This window comes from Chinchilla lanigera, unplaced genomic scaffold (assembly GCF_000276665.1).
Source record: "Chinchilla lanigera isolate Chin_1 unplaced genomic scaffold, ChiLan1.0 scaffold00002, whole genome shotgun sequence".
In the NCBI taxonomy this organism is placed as follows: domain Eukaryota; kingdom Metazoa; phylum Chordata; class Mammalia; order Rodentia; family Chinchillidae; genus Chinchilla; species Chinchilla lanigera.
The window spans coordinates 45,489,793-45,510,025 of record NW_004955403.1 but is presented as its reverse complement, the minus strand read 5'-3'; the positions used below and the strand labels follow the sequence as shown (position 1 = coordinate 45,510,025).

The following is a 20,233-nucleotide window of genomic DNA, read 5'->3' as shown; positions in this document are numbered from 1 at the left end:
GCCCTAGACTTTGTAAGAGGAATTATTTTCTGATTTATTAATAGTGGCCTGTTGTACTTTTATGAGTGATTTCATTTCCATTATCTTAGTTGGTATTCTCAGTAATTTCCCAGTTGAATTAATACGGCCTTAAGCAGATGCTTTACCTTTATTACAAGGTATGATCAGTCTCTCAAGAGCTGAGGACAGAAGGTATGGATAGTCTGACTTCAAGACCATTTTCCCAGTTTTACTAACTGTACATGGGATGATTAAAATATTAGAAGAATCTTTAAATGTAAAAAATGATTAGTGTAATATTTAAACTGCAAAAAAACAAAAAGATTACTGAGCTGGACGAGGTGGCCCACGCCTGTAATCCCAGCACCCGGGAGGCTGAAGCAAGAGGATTGATAGTTCAAGACCAGTGGGCCTACATAGTGAGCTGAAGGCCAGCCTGAACTACATAGTGAGGCCTTGCCGCAAAAAACTACAGTAAGACATTGCATTAATCTTCCTCAAAATATTCTTTTATTTGAATACACTTATCCTATCCTTCTGGCCATTTCTTTTGTCTTGAGACAGGGTTTCACCATGCAGTTCAGGCTAGCATTGAATTCACTTTGAAGCCCAGGCTGGCCTTGAATTTGCAGAGGTCCTCCTACCTCAGCCTCCTGAGTGCTGGGCTTACAGGTGTGCACCACCATGCTTGGCTTCTTCCTATTTTCTGAAGCAGTTCTGAAAGTCTTTGAGATGTGATTAAAAAAAAAAAAATGGTGAATGCTGCTACTGGATACCATCCAACAGAAAGGTAGCCTTGTGAAAACATTAAGGTATTCTCACCCATTTTATTCACCAAACCTGACACCATGTGACTTCTGATTATTCCCCAAAGTCAACATGACCACGAAGTGTTCTGAATTTATTCAGGACATCTAGGTAGTCATGACAACTAAAGATACTCAATGAAAGAGGCCTTCCAGAACTGCTTCAGAAGTAATGAGAATGATGGGATAAGTATGTTTGAAGGAGTGTTTTTTTTTTTTTTGAGACAGTGTTTCACTTTGCAGTTCAAGATGGCCCTGAGCTCACTTTGTAGCCCAGGCTGTCCTAGAACTCACAACAGTCCTCCTGCCTCAGCCTCCTGAGTGCTGAGATTACAGGTGTATGCCACCACACCTGGCTGAGGATGGGTATTTTGAGGGGATTAATGTCAATGTGTGTTTTACTGGAAAAATATTTAGACATGCACTGTACTTTCTGTTCACCTCTTGAATCCATGTTTGAAAACCCATTGTGTGTTTAGAATGAGACAGGTCCCTAGACACACACTAGATTTGAGTGCTGAAACCAGGTCAGTAGAAACCATTGAAGTTTATTGGCGGTCACAATGCTTACACTGTATGCAGCAACACCCTTACAAGTCTATCCGCAACCTGATCACGCAAGAAAGGATTCACCACACAGTTGCCAGAGGAGAAGGGAAAAAAATTAACAGGCTTGTTTCTGGGGGTAGAGGAGAAAAATAAAAATGAAACCTAATTGATGAGTGTCCCGTGGGCAAGAGCTGAACTAGAGATGTGTACAGCTAGCAGCAACAATTGTGGAAAAAGTACAAGGCAAATAGCTTTCTCCATTACTTTCCTTCTGTAGGTTAATTTTTTTAATATTCAAAACATTTATTATGGTTTTCATTTTATAAAAATGTATATTTTTTAAGGGGTAGGAGAATGTTAAATACTTCATGCTAGGTAGACCTTGTTATTAAGAACCCTCCCCTGTAGTAACTTTCTCCAGTTCATACGTTCACAAGTGCAGGGCACACATAAATACCACACACACACATCCACACACTGCCTCGAGGGAAGACAAAGTTGTGGCCACACACGGCTGGATCTCTGGTGGACTCATCCCAAATGCTCACCAGGAAAGCAACAGGCTCAATGACGTCTGTCTGGTCTCTCCCTTTCCAGAGACCAAGAACCCTAAAACACATAGTTAAATCCAACTTTTAAAAGCAAGAGGCATCTGTCTGAGGATGAAGGTAAGCAAGGTGGGAGAAAGGATGGAGAACACCAAACACTTCTAGCTGGAGTTATTGCCACTGCAAGAGGCCAGGGGACCTAGGGCAGCATCCACTGTTAAAAGGGAAGGACGGTACTCTGGCATGGCTTAGAGTTCCTAATAACAAGGGTTAATACAGCAACAGGAAGTGGTCATTTTGGGGGTGAGGAAAGGGCAATAAGAAAAAATATACATTTGGAATTTTTACTTTTTTTTGCCTCTCTACACTGTGTCAACTAAATATATCTCTGTACTTTCACACATCCTTGTCCAGTAAAGCTTCAGGCCACCAGAATACACATTTTCTTCACTCGCATACATAACCCCTCACATCAGCATTGGTGCACTAGACTCTGTAAAAATTTTTCAGTCACACTTTTTGTTTTTAAACTTGAGTCAATATAAACCTTGTTCAAAATGTTATGAAAAAATGTACATGTTTATACAAGGCAGGTTGTGGCAGGACACTGGGGGTTCTCCCCCGTCGGGTGGCCCCAGGAGGAAGGGGCTGGAGTCTCAGACGTCTGTGTCTCGTCTCCTCCCACCACCCTCCCCACCCAGTCCCCTAGGAACCAGCAGCGCCCTGCCCCCAGCGAGTGCACGCACACCCCTATTCACTGGGGAAGTAGCCGGTGACCTTTGCCATTTTCCCCACACCCCTGGAGGAAGGAGCCAGATCAGCTAGGCCCTCTCCCTTGCAATTGTTTGCCCCTCTGGGCCACACCAAAGGGACGCTGCTCCGTACAGGTAGAGGCCGGGGCGGTGTCAGCTCATCATGTCATTGCTATTCACGCCATAAGTGGAATTCTTCATCGAGTCGTTGACTTCTCGACGGAATGCTGACAGGTTCTGGGTGAACCTGCAGAGAGGATGCATGTGGGTTGGGGGAGGAGGATGGGAGGGAAAGAAAGGTCTTTGCCTAAAGTATTTTTTTTAGCAGAGAAGTGGCTACTGAGAAGCACAACATAGGAATCAATGGGTTCTGTTTGTAGTTCATCTGTTTTAAGCTTACAAGGGGAAACTGGCCTGGTTTTGCCCCCCTTTCTCTGTGGCAACTTCATGGCAGGCTACAGATGGTCCAGCCTGGGACCCTGAGAGCCACCTTTGTCTCACGCAATACAAAAGGAACCTTACTGACAGGTGGGGAGTAACCCCTGCACAGTGAGGGAGGTACGAGTGTGATGCTCTTTGTGTCTGATGTCAACAGAGCGTGTTCTGTGTGGTCGCTGCTGAGCACAAGTGCCAGTGAGCCCTTGAACCATGGTCTGTGTGCCTAGAACTGAATCAAATTACATAAAATGTCCAGTCTACTTCCCCAACCACACTTGAATTAATTTAGTTAAGAGAACTGGGTACGGAACTCTGTCAATTATAAATGTATCAAATGTAAATACAGGTCAAGTATTTCTGGTGAAAATTAAGCATCTATATTGAGGCTACATAGGATTTTGAAGGCTTAGTGTAATAACAAGATAGTTAAAATTCTCAGTTTTTAAGAACTGATTGCACAGTGACTTAAAATCTGGATAAGTGGCATTACGTAAACTACATTATTCAAATGCATTTTGCCTGTTTCTTTTTCCTCTGGCAGTTCTTGGGACTGAACCCAGGGCTGCAGGAAGGCTAACTAAGCACTCTACCACTCAGCTTACCCCTACCTGCCTGTTCTCTTCACTTCTGTAAATGTGGCTCCTAGAGCTCTCACTGCTGTCCTGTTCGCAGCACTGCTTTAGGTGTCTCCAAATGCAGTGCACAGAGACCTTAGGGGTGCTTGTTTCAATGATGTGAAAAGTAGCAGGAGCCCAGGACTTCTTGGCAGGCCCCTCAGCACTCACCTGTCTCTGTTTTTTGTGAGGAGATTCCGTTCGATGCCTTCCATCAGGTTTTCAAAGCACAGATGCATGGCCTGCTGCTTCTCTGGTGGCTGGCTATTGACGATACTGTTCCTTAGGTCAGAAAAATACTGTGGAGCAACGATGGAAACAAGGTAAGATGGTGGTGAAAGGTAGAGTAGTCATCTGTGGCCTTCAGGAAGGAAGTGGGATGTACTGGCTACTAAAACTGGCCATGTTTTTCTCTTTTTCAGATTTAGGCAAGACCTTGCAGGAAATGTCTTCTTCCAGTTTGTAAAACACTTTAAGGATCATCTGATCCAGACCCTTCTTTTTTAGTACTGTAACTACGAGACTGTTTTTGACAGAGCTGGAAGTAGAACTGAGTCTTAGGTGCTCTGCTATCCAGACATAGTTTCCCTTACTCCCCACAGGAAGATTCTTCCTCACCCTTTACCCTTTGTCTGTTGGAACGGCCACGCTCCTGGCTTCTAATGGGTCAACAGGAATAGCACATACTCAGTAAATGGCCCATGTTCCTTGTTTTGCCATCCTGGGGGTGTTCCTAAAAGCCTTCCACACGGAGTAGGAAAGTGAAGTGCACAGAAGCTGCTCACCCTACCTTTTCATTAAGTAGGATCAAGCCAAGCAGGGGCCGGGACATGGACCACTGGTTCCTACAGTCTTCAAAGATAATGATGTTCAGCACCGTAGATAGCATCTGAAAAACAGAATTGGGAGGCAGGGACCTAGTGGTGGCTGCCAGAGAAGACATCCCAAATGAAGCCTTGTGTTAGGCCGAAGGCCTTTTCTGTGTAGTATAAGACAAATATTTGGTGAAGCTTCATTTACTTTAGTCTTCTATTTATTTCAAAGTTTCTTCTGTGAAATTTCCTTTTCTGTTCTTTAAATTGATTTGGTAACTTCATTTACAAGTGGGTCTTCCCAGCTGAGTCCGACTTGTGGGTAATGGAATGGGGTCAAGCAAACAAAAGTATAGTGCAAAACCACCCTGTAATGTCACTTCCAGGTACCAGTCTCAGAAGAAAAACCTTTGGGACATTTTGTGGATGCAATGGATTCTGAATTATTTTACTGCTATTCAACAGTACAATGAACAATGCTGAAGTTAACTAATATTATTGGCTTAAATATAATAATTCAAACTAGGCTTGGCGGTACATGCCTATAATGCCATCTACTTCAGAGACTGAGGTAGAAGGATCACAAGTCTGAGGCCACCATGGACAACTTAACAAAATCTTCTCTCAAAATAAAATTTAAAGAAGGATTGGGGATCTCGTTCAGTGCTCCCTGGATTCAATTCCCAATACCACAAAAACATCCCCTGAGATCCCAGCTCTTTATCTTAGTATTGTGGCTTCAAATCTTATTTTTGTTACATACAAATAAAATACAGACAGGCATATGGTTACTGATTTGTGTGGTCAGTTACTTTCTACTGCCTTACATTTTTGTTCCTGCCTTTCCAGGTATTCTATACCCTTTGACTACTTAGCAAACTCAAAATTGACTGCATCTAAGAGCTTCCCCTCAGCAGCATGAACCTGTTAAGATGTTAGTTACACTTGCCATCTTGCCCAGCTGCTCCTCATGCAGCAGTCCTCCCAGGTAGGACACACCCCACGACTACCTAACCCTCAGCTTCCTTACCTGCTGGATCATCTCTGGATGCTGCTGCATGATGTGCAGAAAGCGGTCACTCTCCTGGTTCAGGGGTGTCGTTCTCTTTTTGGTGCTACGTGACAGCTGCTTGAAGAGGTATGTCACAATGTGGTCCAGGCAGGAGCAGCAGCCTGTGCATACCATGGTGTCTGGGAGAAAGGGGCAGAAGGAAGAGAGCAGGGATACTAAGCTGCTGGTGGTGACTTGGCTGAGATCCTATGGAAGTACCTGGCTGGACGACTATTGTGGCTGTTGCAGCCAAGACCACTACTTAGGCTGTTTCCTGTTAGCTTCTTACTCTTATCATATAGCAAGGCCTAGTTTCTAAGTCTGAAGCTGAATGTGTGATAACAGATAATGTAAACATTTAAATTACTGGCTCCACATATTGTAGATGTCTTCTAGTTCATTTAAAAAAAAAAAAAAATCACATATATTTTTACATCCAGGAAGTGCTTCATTTGTGCTAGACACTGCATTAAGTACTTTCTAGGTACTTCTGAAGGACTCTAAGACTCCATTTACACAAGGAAACCAGAGTTTGGAGGTTATAAGACCCCCCCTTAAAGACAACAGGGCTAGTAAGTTGTGATTGGAACCAAGAAATCTGAGGTATAGGCCTATGCTGAGTTACCTGTGAATATCTACATTTGTTAGAATGTGGTGCATATATTGTTTATTGTTGGCAAAGCACCTTGGGAGTCCACCACTCCTTTGTGCTCTTCTACTAAGGGACTGGGGCAGCACAACCAGTTGACCAGTGTAGACCAGCTGTAGCCAAGGGACTTGAAAGAGCAAACAATTCTGAAGCTGGGCATGGTGATGCATGCCAATCTGAAAGTTGAGGCAGGAGGAGGCTGCTGAGTTCAAGGCCAACCTGACTTGCATAGTGAAACCCTATCACAAAACCAAACCAAACCACCAAGCCAAAACAAAAAAAAGCAAGCAAACAATTCTGATGAGGACTGAGAGAGCCTGTGTCAAGGTCCCTGTGTTTGCAAAAAGGTGTAAAACAGCCTCCCAAAGCAAAGTCTGATGCATTGACTGGACTATAATAGATATGGCAATGCCCCTGACAGAAGTAATCCTGGGTCATAGTTTGTGGCACACAGGTGTGGCTAACTCATGATAGTCCAAAAGTCATTCTGCATCCATTTGCAATATATCATCATTACTCTGCAGCTGATTTAATCCGTTTGGCTTGGCCTGATATAAACATGTTTTATTCTCTGAAAGTACACACACATAGTACAATATATTAAGATTTCTGGAAGGCAGCCAAAACATAATAGTTGACAGGAACCACAGGCCTAGGATGGAAAAACTTAAGGAGGTGGTGGTGTGAAACCCTTTCACAGGTCCCACAGCATTTCGGAGTCTTACCACCCTCATATGGCTATGAGCACCCTTCTTCATGTCTTTTCGGTCTTAACTCTTCTGCATTTGTGCACCAGTCACCTGGAGTTCCTGGTTCCTTCTTGCTAAAAGGTTCTAGTGCTGCCTGTCCCAACCACCAGGAACTGGGTTACACCTATCCAGTTTTTTCACAGACACTCTGATGCCCAGCCTTTCAGCCTGTCTTCCTTGACCCCACCCCTCACAGCCAGGAGCTGAGGTATTTATTTTTCCTGAGGGGGCATGAGCAGAGAGTAAGGTGAGTATGGGAAACAGGAAGATGTGTGTTTAGGTGTTTCATCCACCAGATACAAAGCTCCTTAAAGACAGAGTCCATGTTAGTTACTCTGTCCATAATGCCTTACAAGTGCCTGGCTCTTAGGCTGGATCAGAATGTACCTGGACACGGTACTCTTGTTAGGGCTAATTCCCCAGAGCAGTCACCCTATGCATTCTCCCCTTCTGCTTAGTTCAGTGGTACAAACATACTGATCCAGGTGCTTACCAAGTGCAGTAAGTCCTTCAGAAATGGAAGAGAGAATATACATGATGACGTGAGGTTCCAGACTTGCAATAAAGTTCATATGGTCCTGGGTCAGGACTTCCAGTAATGAGTAGTAAGACTGGCTGAGCTTGGGGTAGTCCTGTGGCAGAGGAGGAAAAAAAATTAGCCTCAGCAGCTACTGGCTCAGCATGAGGGATAGGGGTCTAAAAAAACCAGCTTAGTTCCTTCCAATTGGGAAATGAGATACAGAGTTAGAGTAGAAAGGGACTAGCTTGCAGTTTTTCCTGGTCTCAAGTAAAACAGACTGAGCATGATGAGGGGCAAGACTTCCAGTGATGCTAAAGCTTACCAGGAGGTCACTGTGGGGAATGGAGAGGAGCAGCTTGATGAAGGTCTGCAGAGCATTGTCCAAGGCATCATCTCCATAGAGGCGGAAGACTCCAAAATTGACGTAACTCCCGCTGAGGGCAGCCTTCAGCATGGAGAAGCAGATAGAGATGCCCTTGAGCTTCAGCGCATAGACCTGATCCTTTGGGACCTCTCCTAGTGTCAGGATACGATTGCCTGAGCAGACAAGTAAGGTATGTAATCAACCACAGTATGACAGAGATTTTTATACCATCTCACCCCTCTCCAAAGGCATACAGATTCCAGCAGGTCTTCTGTAGCAGCAGGTGCACTAACATGCGCGAATAAGGAACACAGCACTCATGGGAGTGTTGCTCTGGCTACTACCAGGGACAGCGGAAGAGTACGTGCTGTGTGCAGCATGGTGGCTGAGTCAGAATACCCCACTGGGTGTGCTCCTCTAAAGCACCTACCGTACATCGTGATCATTTTGCTGGTTTCTCGGAAAAGTAAGATGCCATTGGGGGAAGAGACATCAAACTGGAGTCGTTGAGATCTGAGCAGAGAACAGAGGAAACAAAGTCAGGGTATCTTCTTAGAAGATGGCAGTCTTGGAGGACTCTGGGGATTCCTGAGAAACTGTACAGGGTGCCTGTCTTGATGTGAGGATAACCAAGTTAAGTGAAATATTTAACCAATGATATAGTGTGTCTCTTCAAGTCCAGTGCGCTAGATTCAAGTTTCTGCTACTCAATTTGAGAATACTTACAGGAAACAAAACAGACAAAAAGCAAATAAAACCACTTCTAAAGTCCTTAATTTCTGGGAGACTGAGGCAGGAGGATCATGAGTTCACCTTTAAATGCTGTAACCAGAGTCATTTTATAGCCTTGCCTAGAGTGCCCTAGCAGTTTCCCACTGCAATGATGATCAATGCCAGTTTTTTGCCACTGCTATGCCAGACACTTGGCCATCTGGCCTCTGCCGACTGCTCTGACTCCTTTCAGCACGGCATCAGCTCACTCAAGCTGGGCAATTTAGTGAGACTGTCTCAAAAAATATGACTAAAGTCATTCTGCCAATCATTTCCTGGTACTAATTCAATCCTTCAGACATCAATTTATACCTCCCTTATGGCTTCTGTGGCAAGTAAGAGATGGAGAAGTACAAGCAAGGTTATCACTTTGTAAGAAAAGACACAAAGGGACTTGAAATGTCACAACAGATTTCAGACAGGGAAGGAAAAAAATTTTTCGAGTTTTTTTCTGGTACCGGGAATTGAACTCACGACCTCGTGCTTGTCAGGCAGGTGCTGTGCCGCTGAGCTAAATCCCCAGCCCCTGGAAATTTTTTCCCCCCCCGGTACGGGGAATTGAACTCATGACCTTGCACTTGCCACACACCTTGCACTGTGCCACTTAGCTAAATCTCCAGCCCCGGAAAAAAATTTTTAAATATAAAGTTTTGATTTTTTTTTTTTTTTTTTATGTGTGTCTTGCTGTGTAGTTCAGGCTGGCCTCAAATTTGTGGTGATCTTCTTGCCTCAGCCTCTTTAGTGCTGGGATTACAGGTATGTACCACCACACCTGGCTAGTTCTGAGTTCTGACTCTGTGAGAATAGAACACCTCTTTTATCTGCTCTACTTCTTGTTCAATTTGGTGAGGCCTCCTGTTAGTTACTTTTCTCTTGTTGCTGAGACAAAATACCCGACACCCAGAGTTAAAGGGGGAAAGATTTATTTAGCTCACAGTTTGTAGAGGTTTCAGTCCATAATCAGCTGGCTCCAAGGCAGGGTGGCTTGGCAGAGGGGTATCGCAGAGTAGAACCAGTTTACAGCAAGCAGAAGACAGCAAAAGCAAGCAAGCAAGGGCAACCACAGCTCTTTCTACCCCTTTGAGGGTAGCACTCACACCCTTAATCCTGGTGCCCTTAAGCCTAGCATTGTACCATGAATCAATCCCAGCATCACACACTCTAGATCCAGCCATCTCTGAAAAAGCCCACCTATCACTGCATGAGGCTTTGGGGGGACATCTAAACACAAGCCACAACAGGCCTCAAACCCAAAAGCCTTTCATCCCCCACAATCTGTCAAGCCTAATTCCAAAATGTGAGCCCCATTCTTCCTACTGTAGGTATCTACGACACCTTTAAATGCTGTAACCAGAGTCATTTTACAGCCTTGCCTAGAGTGCCCTAGCAGTTTCCCACTGCAATGATGGTCAATGCCAGTTTTTTGCCACTGCTGTGCCAGACACTTGGCCATCTGGCCTCCGCCAACTGCTCTGACTCCTTTCAGCACGGCATCAGCTCACTCAAGCTTCAGCCAGTGATATTTTTCTGTCTGAAGTCCCAGCAAGCTCTGCCGTTCTTAAGAAACTTGCAGTTGGCTTCTGTTTGGAACATTATTTGGGCAGGACTACCAGAATGCTTGTCACTCGAATTTCAGCTTGAACATCACCTTCTCTAACAGGCCTTTCTTGGTCCTTTTTCTCTTATTACCTTAGTTTTTCTATAGCATCTAATCACTGCTGAAATTACCTTCTGTGTTTTCTTTTTTTTTGGTAGTACTAGGGATTGAACCCTGGGGTGCTCTGCTGTTGGGCTACATCTCCAGCTCTTTTTAAAATTTTGAGACAGGCTCTTTAAGTTACCCAGGCAGAACTCAGTTCTGTCTCAGCCCTTAAGCCTAGCATTGCACCATGAACCAATCCCAGTGTCACACACTCTGGGAATATTGCACCACAGTTCCTGTCTTTTTTTTTTTTTTTGAGACAAGGTCTCAGTATGCAATTCCGGCTGGCCTTGAGTTCACTTTGTAGCCCAGGTTGGTCTCGAACTCACAATGATCTTCCTGCCTCAGCCTCCTGAGTGCTGGAATTACAGGCGTGTGCCACCACGCCCGGCTACACAGCTCCTGTCTTGTCCTTGTTTTATTGCCTGTCTTTTCCAACACATGTGACAGTAAGAGAGCACTGAGATTCTTCCCAGCACAACTTCTAGGAGGTAGACTGGCAAGACTGGGTGTTAACAAATAACTACTTTATAAATGAATGACTCTTGAAAGATTCAAGGTTATGGCCTCTCTCAGCACTTCTCATTCCCCACAAAGGCAGTTTCAAAAATTAATTCTCTCTGCAGTCCCAAGAGAGACAGATGCACACACATGAAATTCTAGCAAGGCTAAGACGCTGGCTTTTTCTTTTTTCACTGCTGGTGCGTAAGAATGGCATGCATTTTGGGGAACTGGTGTGCACATATACTGCTTCTTGCTCATGCTCACCCCAAGCTCCTTCTCATCTCTGCTTTAGCTCCTGTTTCCTACCACTGCCTTCATTTTGCTCTTTAAATTATTTATATTTTGGTTGGAAATATGTAAACTTTGGTGCCTAAGAAATTTTTCTTGCTTTCAAAAAATAAATGTTTACAGACTTATTGATACTGATCAGTTCAATCTGCCTAATAAGGAACTTTCTTGTGGCAATTTGCTTGCTTCAGTCTCCTGACTACAGGTATGTGCCCCCACATCAGGCAAAATGTTTCTTAAGAAAGATTACTTTGAAACATTCCATTTCCTTCTGAACTGTCACTATCCTGAAATGTGCCAGATACACCACCACTGCCACATGTTAATTTTTGTAACTGTGCCAGGAAAGTCAGAATCTTGGTTGCCAAACTTCTAAGAACAGAACTCCTGGGAATCTGTTTCCTACATGTAGCAATGGCTTTGTGTGTTGGGGATACCTGTGTTAAACAAACTTTAAGAGGTATCCAAGTTTGACACCAAGGGGCTGGGGATTTAGCTCAGTGGCACAGCGCCTGCCTGGCAAGCGCGAGGTCATGAGTTCGATTCCTGGTACCGGAAAAACAAACAAACAAACAAACAAACAAACAAATAAACCAATTTGACACCAGTGCATCTTGTTATTGCTTACAGTCTGCCCAAACACTAGATAAAGCAAGTTCTCTTGGAGCTCTTTCAGACAAGGGCAGCTGTGCCCTTGAGACAGCATCCTTCTGCTTACCTGTTATGAACTAGTTCAGCCATCAGCTTGAGTACAGGTGTGGTACAGGCCGGATCATGGTACCAGAGCTCAATTGCCCGCTGGAGAATTGGCATATAGGATGGGTATCTGTGAATGGGAAGCTAAGGAAGAATTTTTGAATCCAGAAAAATACAGAATTTAAAATAATTTCTTAGCACCAGCCAAACACAAACTCAAATTATAGTTTGTTTCATGTCTCTTGCTTGCTGACCTTGGAATCTATCTAGAAGACAGTACAGTGACTACATATCCTTTTCATATCCTTTAACCTATAACAGGTAATAATAAACATTTTAATGTACACAGTAGCCTTTCTTCTGCATCTTTTACTACTTCTGTGATATAAGGGATCTACTCCCCTTCCGTAACTATTGGAGAAACAGAAGCACTCAAACTTTTGACCATCTTCCTGACCCAAACAGATTTAAAATGATCTGTTCAAAGTTATAAATTCAGTAATTATACTTTTTTAATTCCTAAAATTTGTGGTCCCCCCAACCCCCTGTAGATTGGAATCCAAAAGAAAGGTATGGCACACCTCCATAACTCTTCATCTTCTTGCCTCACCACTCCTCCCTCCCTCCCTGCCTGCCTCCATCTCCTCCCAGTGACTCTACCACCAGTCACACTCCGGTTAAGGCTTGTGTAGTGTACCCCTAGTTTGAGTTAGGATACATCCATTCAAACAGCATCATGAAGCTGGTCTTGGCATTGAAGGCGAAAGCTATCCCTCTCAGGTCCCTCACTAGGCCAACTAGAGTTCGCTGTAGCAGAAGGCAAAAATATGTTACATTAGAAGAAAAACCAAACCACAACCATCTGATAGGGATTTTGCACATGTGTAATCAAATTCTTCCTTTCCAACAAATACTTCTTGTCTAGTATTCTAAATCAGTCTCTTCTATGCTACACTACCATCTTTTCACTTAAAAATTAGTTCTGGAATGCTTGCTTCAGCAGCACATATCCAAAAAAATTTGCTCTGGAAGCTTGTTATCGAGGTTGAGCATGCCTCATATTAAAATGTGAAATGCTCCAAACCCAAAACTTTTTGAGTGTTAATTCAAAAATGCTGCCATAAGTAGAAAATCCCATACTATGAAGCTGTTTCATGTATAAAATTATAAAGTATTATATATATCTTCAGATTATATGTATAAGGTTCATATGAAACATAAATGAATTTTGTGTTTATACTTGGGCCCTATCCCTAAGACATCTAATTTATATATAACCAGATATTCCAAACTCCAAATAAATTCTAAGATCTGAAATACTTCTGGCCCAAGCATTTCAGATAAGGGATATGCAACCTAGACTATGGCTCATAGCAGAAACAGAGGCTGATAAGTAATGAACTGTATTTAAGAAATAGAAAAGTAAAACAAACAACAACAAAGCACCCCTAACATTCAAAAGGTAGGGGAAAAAAAAAGCTCAGAGGAAAAGGCTAGGGAACTGCAAATAAGACTGATAAGGTAAAGCTTGGAGCAGTAAAGTACTATACTTTCCTTTCACAGGAAAAGATCTGGTTAGGCTCTTAGGTGGCAGGGGTCCCAGATTAGGACTCAGCACACACCAAGACTCTAAATCCAATACTCTCTTCTTAGTAGAACTTTTGAATAGGGGTCCTTAACAGCAGTAACAATGCCTTTAAACTCTAGTGGTCATAGATATGCTAACCACCATACATGTGAAAAGCCTGCTTTAAGCAAACAGATCTATTCTTGAGCTGATACTATGAGCTTAATTTTGTAGTCTAAGACATAACCAATCTAAAAGATTGATTACGTGGGACATGACAAAGATGTGGGTGACCAGTCTAGGTCCATGGTGACTCTGCTTTCCCCAACTCTCAATGCTAGAGGACCCTGGGGCCTTATGTGTGCTAGGCAAGAGCTCTATCAATGAGCTACAACCTCAGCCCCAAAGGAGGCTTTTTTAGATTTTATTTGCTGTGTGTTGGACTAATGTGAGGGGAGGGGCTGAAGTTCACTGATATCCCTCAGTTACGTTCTTCATGCTGGTTGATACCATAGCCTGACTTACTGATATGGTCCATATTAACCTTTCTTGGTTTGAATGATACCCATCTCAGACCCCAAAATACTCAAGAGAGGAAGGAGCTGGATAAAGTAGTGTTGTTCTCTTGACTACCTTGATGATTTGAAGATGGAAAGTTAAGAGGCTTTTTAAGGATGAAAACAGCGAAGTTTAGAATGTCAGGTACTGCCTGGCATTTTTTTCTGGCAAATTCTAGGCTCTCTGCTGGCTCTATGGGTCACCTTGGTGCCCTCATGAACACTGCAAAGGGCGTGCCCAATACTGATATCCTGGTGTCTGCTGATCTGGGGAGCACAAATATCTAAAGGTTAAGTGACCAGGTATGTGTCAAATAAAAGATGAGGAAAACAGCAATCAAGAATGACAATTCTGGGGCTGGGGATTTAACTCAGCGGCACAGTGCCTGGTCGTGAGTTCAATTCCCGGTACCGGGGGCGCGGGGGAAAAAACAACAACAACAAACTGTCAAAAGAATGACAATTCTGATAGCCAGAAATAAAAAACCGAAAGTAACTTACAATTCTGTATATATGGAAATCCAAAAAAAAAAAAAATCAATGAGAAATTATGAAGACCTGAATAATAATGAAAATGTTACATATTAAAACTTGGGGAGCCAGGTGTGGTGGCACACACCTGTAATCCCAGCACTTGGGAGGCTTAGCTAGGAGGATCGCTCTGAGTTTGAGGCCAGCCTAGTGGCCAACCATAATGAGTTCAAGGCCAGTATGAACTACATAGCAAGACTCTGTGTCAAAAAAACAACAGGGATGGAGATGTGGCTCACTGGTAGAGCTCTTGCCTTGCATGCATAAGGCCCTGGGTTCGATCCCCAGCACCACAAAAAAACTAAAAACTTTGTGAAATCTGAAGATCTGTTTATCACAATGTTAAAACTTAACCCTACTAAAGTGTATGTGTAAAACAGGATGATAAAGTTTTGTATTTTACAATTTAAAAAATCTTGCGGAATAATATGCCAAGAGGCATTTACAATTTTAAATGACTATTTAAAAGGTCTGAAAAGGGGAGAAAAAGGTCTGAAAAGTTAACAAGTTAGAGTACAAAATTAACAACTCTGGCAGGGTTTATCTAGACAAACAGTGAAAGCACTAATAAGCAGTATTAAAAATGAAATGAGGCGAAGACAGCAGTGATTAAAAAGGCATTAAGAAAACTACAAATAACTACGATGACACATTTAAAAACACAGATTAAAAACACTTGACTTTATAAAGCTCTGCTGGTTCTTTAATTTGAGAATCCCAAGAGATAAGCAAAAAGCAACCTGAGGGCTGATGTATGGACAGCACCATTTTCTGCAGGGCTGGCTGATGTGGGCTCCATCAGGGACTGTCCCCAACCAGGAGCTGGTCATTGGTGGGTGAAGAACTCACCTTTGCCTCTTGCTCGTTGAAAGTGTTAGTGCTAAACATCTGGGCCACTGCCTCGAAAGCTGCTGTGAGCGGCAGCATGAACTGCTCATACTGATCTTCATCCTCTCCTGCAATGGAAACAGCCCTGGGTGTGACTCTGCTACCAACAAGTGCAAGCTGGGTGTGCTTGAAGAAGCAGATGGCATGAAAGATAAGCAGGCCCCAGGATAATTCATGGGCTCCCTTATTATCTCAACAGGCGTTAGTAGTCATTTAAGAATAAAATGTATACATAGAAACCAAAATTTAAACTAACAAGTGACAGAAATGGTCCAGTACAGGGATGTCCTAAGGTTTAGAAGCCGAGCACAGCATCAAAGATTTGTCTGTGTATAAAGAGCTACTCCACTTACTGATTATTGCATTCAGTGAGAAGCAGAGTCAGCTGAGAAAGGACAGAGGCTGATGTGTGAGAACTAGGTGACACTCAAACTGAAGAGGTACACATGGAGGCTTTCCTCACACTTACTTTGCTTAGTAATTGATCATAAACATAGGAGGTTTCGTAATATTTTTTTAGTAGGAGTAAACTGAAATAGCTCAAAATCAGAATAATACCACTGGGCTTCAATTATTAGTCTAAAACTACTACTATCCCCAGCAGTGCGAGAGCCCTCCTGGTTCATGTGTGCGAGATCTGGATGATGAAGCTTCTACTGACTCCCAAGTGGGTCTGCACTTCAGTGTGGGGCCGATGGAGGCAAAGAATATAGTCAGGAATCTCAATTCATGGTCCCCTTATTTTACAGATAAGAACTACATTATGTATTAAGTCAATACAGGTCTTTAATTTTAATTTGAGACAGTCTCACTAAGTTGTCCAGGCTGGCCTTGAACTTCTGATCCTCCTGGCTCAGCCTCCTGAGTAGCTGGGACAACACCCACGTGCTACAGTGCCCAGTGAGGAGTTTTAAAGCCATCGTTTATCAGATGAAAACTTGGAGCATATGGATACTCTTCCAGCTACGGGGACCACGACAGCATGCTGTATTCTTGGTGAAATCTGACTGTTATTTCAGATGGTTTTGTTACTGTTGAAACAACAGAGAAGATTTCCCCCACATCTGGTCTTCTGTCCTCGAATAAAAATTTAGAATAGTGCCAGATTACTTTATGAGCCTCTAGATTTATTGCAGTACCTAAATCCACCATGAGGAGACGCCCAAGTGCTGTGTAGAAGGTAGTCCGACACCGCATGTCTGTCAGGTTGGACTGATTGTTAATACCCAAAAATGAAAAGTGCTCGCTCTATTAAAAAAAAGAAAACAAGTTAAAAAGGTAAAAACATGGGTCAGAGGCAGAATGCAAGCCAGTAATTTGAGAATTACTGAGCCCTTTCAAGCTCCATGATCATTCTTTAAGTATTTTTATTAGTTACTGTGATTGTTACCTACTACCAATTTATCTCAAGCATGAACAGTAGTAGGTAACTCCAACACAACTCAAGTCATCCTGAAGCCAGAGAGCAGCTCTGATGACAGTAATCTGGCAGTGTGACAGGAGTCAGGGACTGCAGTCTGTAGCAGCAGTACCCAGGGCCTCAGTGTGAACATCTCTTTTTATGTGCTGAGAGGTGTGTGTGGGTGGCCGAAGAGAGGACAGGAAGAAGCAGAAATACTCACTGTGTGATTGTTCAGCATGAACTGTACCGCACTAAGCTTCACCAGCTTCCTTACGCTACTGTACGTGAAAACGAAGGGAGAAGGTCAAGGAAAGTGTAAAGCAAACCAAGAATCTTTCAGGGAGATAGAAACGCTCCAGGATTAAGTAAGATTATTCAAATACCCTTTCTCAACTACTTGAGTGTACCACTACTTGAGTGTACCGCCAAATAGGAAAAGATAAGTTCTCTTCTAAGCAAAGTTAACTGATTAGGAAGAGAACCCAGACAACACCCAGTGGTTTCCCAAAGAATCATGACTACCCTAGAATAGCTTTTCTTGGTGGGAGCTCCAAGAGACAGTTTAAGTGCTAGAGCCCTACCTATGGCCTCCACTGTGCGCGTCAGGAGTGGGCTTCTTGCCTATGCACAACAGCACTAGCCATGTACAGTCTTTAGGAGAACTGAGAAATAAGTCACTCCAACAGTTTTTTCCAGGTTTTACTGCTCTTGAAGATCCCTGCTTGTGAAAGGCTTCAGCAATTCAGGCTTTCATAGTAGATATATCCAAGTTAAGAGGAGGCACAACTACTACTTCCGTCAGGAGGCTTGGCATGAGGCTGTCTCCACCCATCAGCTGAGGGACTCTGTTTGCACAAGGGATGCTACAACGTTGGTCATACAGCATGGGTACCTGTGGGCTAGGTCCTCTGGGTACTTCTGGGCCTCTGCACTAGCCAGGAATAAATCTGTGGTGGTGTGCTGGCTCATTTTGGGGGTTCTGGAGTTGGTGTAGGTGCTCTCTTAGACTCCCAGAAAAATGGAATATTGCCCAACTAAATGAAAACAGCAGCAGGAGGCTGTGATTGCTGGGACTGCACACCAGTTTCTGCTGTGCTCAAGAGCTAACTTAGAAAAGGATATCCAATGGAGAGGTCATTGAGAAGCTGTAGTGTCTTGGAGGTGATTGGTTCACAGCGGCCCCAATACTTCAAGTTGGTGATGCTGGAGGACAAAAAGAAAAAAAAAAAAGCAAGAGACACTTTTGACTTGCCTGGTTTCCTTGAGGGCTGGGAGAAGAAGAAAATCATCCATCAAAAGTCACCACACATCTGCATCACCAATTCACAGACATCACGACCACAAAAAAAAAATGGGTATAAAATCTCCGTACTTACATTTGGTTGACTAGAAAAATTATCCTTCAGATAATCTTCACTACTTGGTTCCAAAGCTACACTGGCCCATACCCAGGCCCTTGGAATTCTGGGGCACTCCAGGGCTGATTTCTGCAGCAAGGGCAAGAGATTTCTGCGGCAGTGATACATGCAGACGTCTGCAATTCTGCACCTGCACCATCCACCGTCAGCTGCAGAATTCTAGTAGCCCTTGCTTCTGGATGCTTGGCTGGCAGAGTCCTTTAGACGCCCTTTGCTTTTTTTCAACTTAAATTATTAACCAGCTCATGGATATGAGTGTTTAGGGCTAGGAGAGTTGGAAAGGGGCAAAATGTCACTTTGCACACAGCCCTGAATAGCACACTTGGCTCTTAGTGTGTGCATTGAGAAATTGGACTAATAAAAAGGGAAAAATGTAACCCAAGGGGCATAACTTAAAAAAAACAACAAAAACAAAAAAAGGGCCAATCAGGACTGCCAACTTTGTAGACAGATCAAGTAACAACACTAGATTTTGCAGACTCAAGACTTTCAGAGGGTGTGATGTTTCCTGAGAGGAGTAAGCCCGCCTGAAAGTAGGGCTCTTCCCTGCGGTCAGAACCATGGAAATCAGCACCAGGAAGCACAGGCCTACTCTGGGAGTCGTGGGCAGCTCGGCAACTGGCTGAGGCTGAGCAACAATCACTGGGGAGGAAGTTCCATTTTGATAATGCCATAACATGGCTTCACCTGTGATTCCAGAGGCTAAAGAGGAGATTCTGTAAGATTCTGTACAAGCCTGGAATGCTCTGGGGCCGGGCCATATCTCTAAGCACAGCTTGTCACACACTCAAATGCACAATTTTCTGACGCAAACGATCAAGGCTGGAATATCCAGGCAGTGGCAGCACAATGCCAAGATCACATTTTACAGTTGCAACAGGACTGCAAGGGCCTCTTGCTGATGGCAAGCTGAAACACTTACATTTTTCCTATGAAGACGCTTAGGACCATGGTCTCATCATTCAAGCCCAGAACTTCTGAAAGTCGGCGGTACAGCTGGTATAACATGAAAGGAACAGAAAGTAACGGGAAACTTTGGATTAGAACAATCACATCCCTAGACTTTTTCCACACACAGGGTAAGATGAGCAAAGGAAATGGACAATAATCCTGGGGCACACTTGCTAAAGGTATGCACCAGTTTCTGAGAACTGAACTCTCTTACTGATCCCCTTCAGTCCTCAAATGACAAAACTCTGCTAAAACCTTGTGCTGCTCTGAACATTAATTCATGTTTAGAGACTAGCAACTGCCAATTTGGGGGAGAACAACAGATGTTTTGACTGGCCATTTGTTAGACATATGGACTACTAGAGGAATGGACCTGATTCTCTGAGGAGTCTCCCAGAATTCTACAGACTAAGAGAAAACATTTTGACTATCCCACTACCTAAAAATCTGGAGCCTGTCTGTCAACTGTTATCAACTGTTTCCCTGTTTCCACACACAGGAAGTGAGAACTTAATGGAGCCAACTGTGAGTCTGTTACCTTCGAGGATTTCTGCACCTGGTCTCCAATGTAGATCTTACGGAACTGTTCAAAAAAGCTCAGCATGGCCAATTCGAGCTTCTCATTACCCGCCTGAGCTAAGCGGGAATCTGTCAGGTTCATGAGTTGGAGCACCCTAAAGAAAGAGGAGCAACGATTCAACAGAAGGATACCCTGGTCACTGTAGACAATCCAAGGTACTGTGAATGAGTTAATCATGTGCTCTCCCCTTACCCGTCTCAGCTGAAAGGCATTCTCCACTCTGGAGAGGGAATAACAGTCCCTATTTCTGCCCCACAGGAACCACCGCCAAGATAGAATGGCTGTGTTTGTCCACTGAGACCGAACTCATAACCAGCTTAGGAATAGTGGGAAAACACGGATGTGAGGGGTAATGTTCTTTCTTAAAACTTTTGCGAGACACTGGGTGATTTTCTCCACTCCAGTTCATCTATACCAACGAGGGAGCCTGGACTAGCTCACTGATTCTTGTTTTTTTTTTTTTTTTTCCTCTGAGGCACAACAGAAATGGAGACACACAAAGGATAGGCAGGAAGCACTTCCAGGG

The 20,233-nt window shown here is 43.6% G+C and overlaps 1 protein-coding gene across 2 annotated transcripts in view; it reads right to left on the bottom strand.

The window, feature by feature from the left end:
• Positions 1–1,334: 1,334 nt before the first annotated feature.
• Positions 1,335–20,233, bottom strand: part of Xpo7 (exportin 7) — a 37,760-nt gene continuing 18,861 nt past the window's right edge. For both annotated transcript variants that reach the window (XM_005373641.2, XM_005373642.2), the window contains exons 14-28: positions 19,666–19,801; positions 19,099–19,172; positions 17,881–17,961; positions 16,979–17,042; positions 16,496–16,604; positions 15,318–15,424; positions 12,532–12,620; positions 11,836–11,943; positions 8,283–8,365; positions 7,811–8,025; positions 7,462–7,600; positions 5,550–5,710; positions 4,498–4,596; positions 3,879–4,006; positions 1,335–2,902 (exon numbers count right to left, since the gene is read on the bottom strand). In XM_005373641.2, coding sequence (XP_005373698.1) covers positions 2,809–2,902; positions 3,879–4,006; positions 4,498–4,596; positions 5,550–5,710; positions 7,462–7,600; positions 7,811–8,025; positions 8,283–8,365; positions 11,836–11,943; positions 12,532–12,620; positions 15,318–15,424; positions 16,496–16,604; positions 16,979–17,042; positions 17,881–17,961; positions 19,099–19,172; positions 19,666–19,801 — 1,687 coding nt within the window. In that variant the 3' untranslated portion in view covers positions 1,335–2,808. The remainder of the gene's footprint in view (positions 2,903–3,878; positions 4,007–4,497; positions 4,597–5,549; positions 5,711–7,461; positions 7,601–7,810; positions 8,026–8,282; positions 8,366–11,835; positions 11,944–12,531; positions 12,621–15,317; positions 15,425–16,495; positions 16,605–16,978; positions 17,043–17,880; positions 17,962–19,098; positions 19,173–19,665; positions 19,802–20,233) is intronic.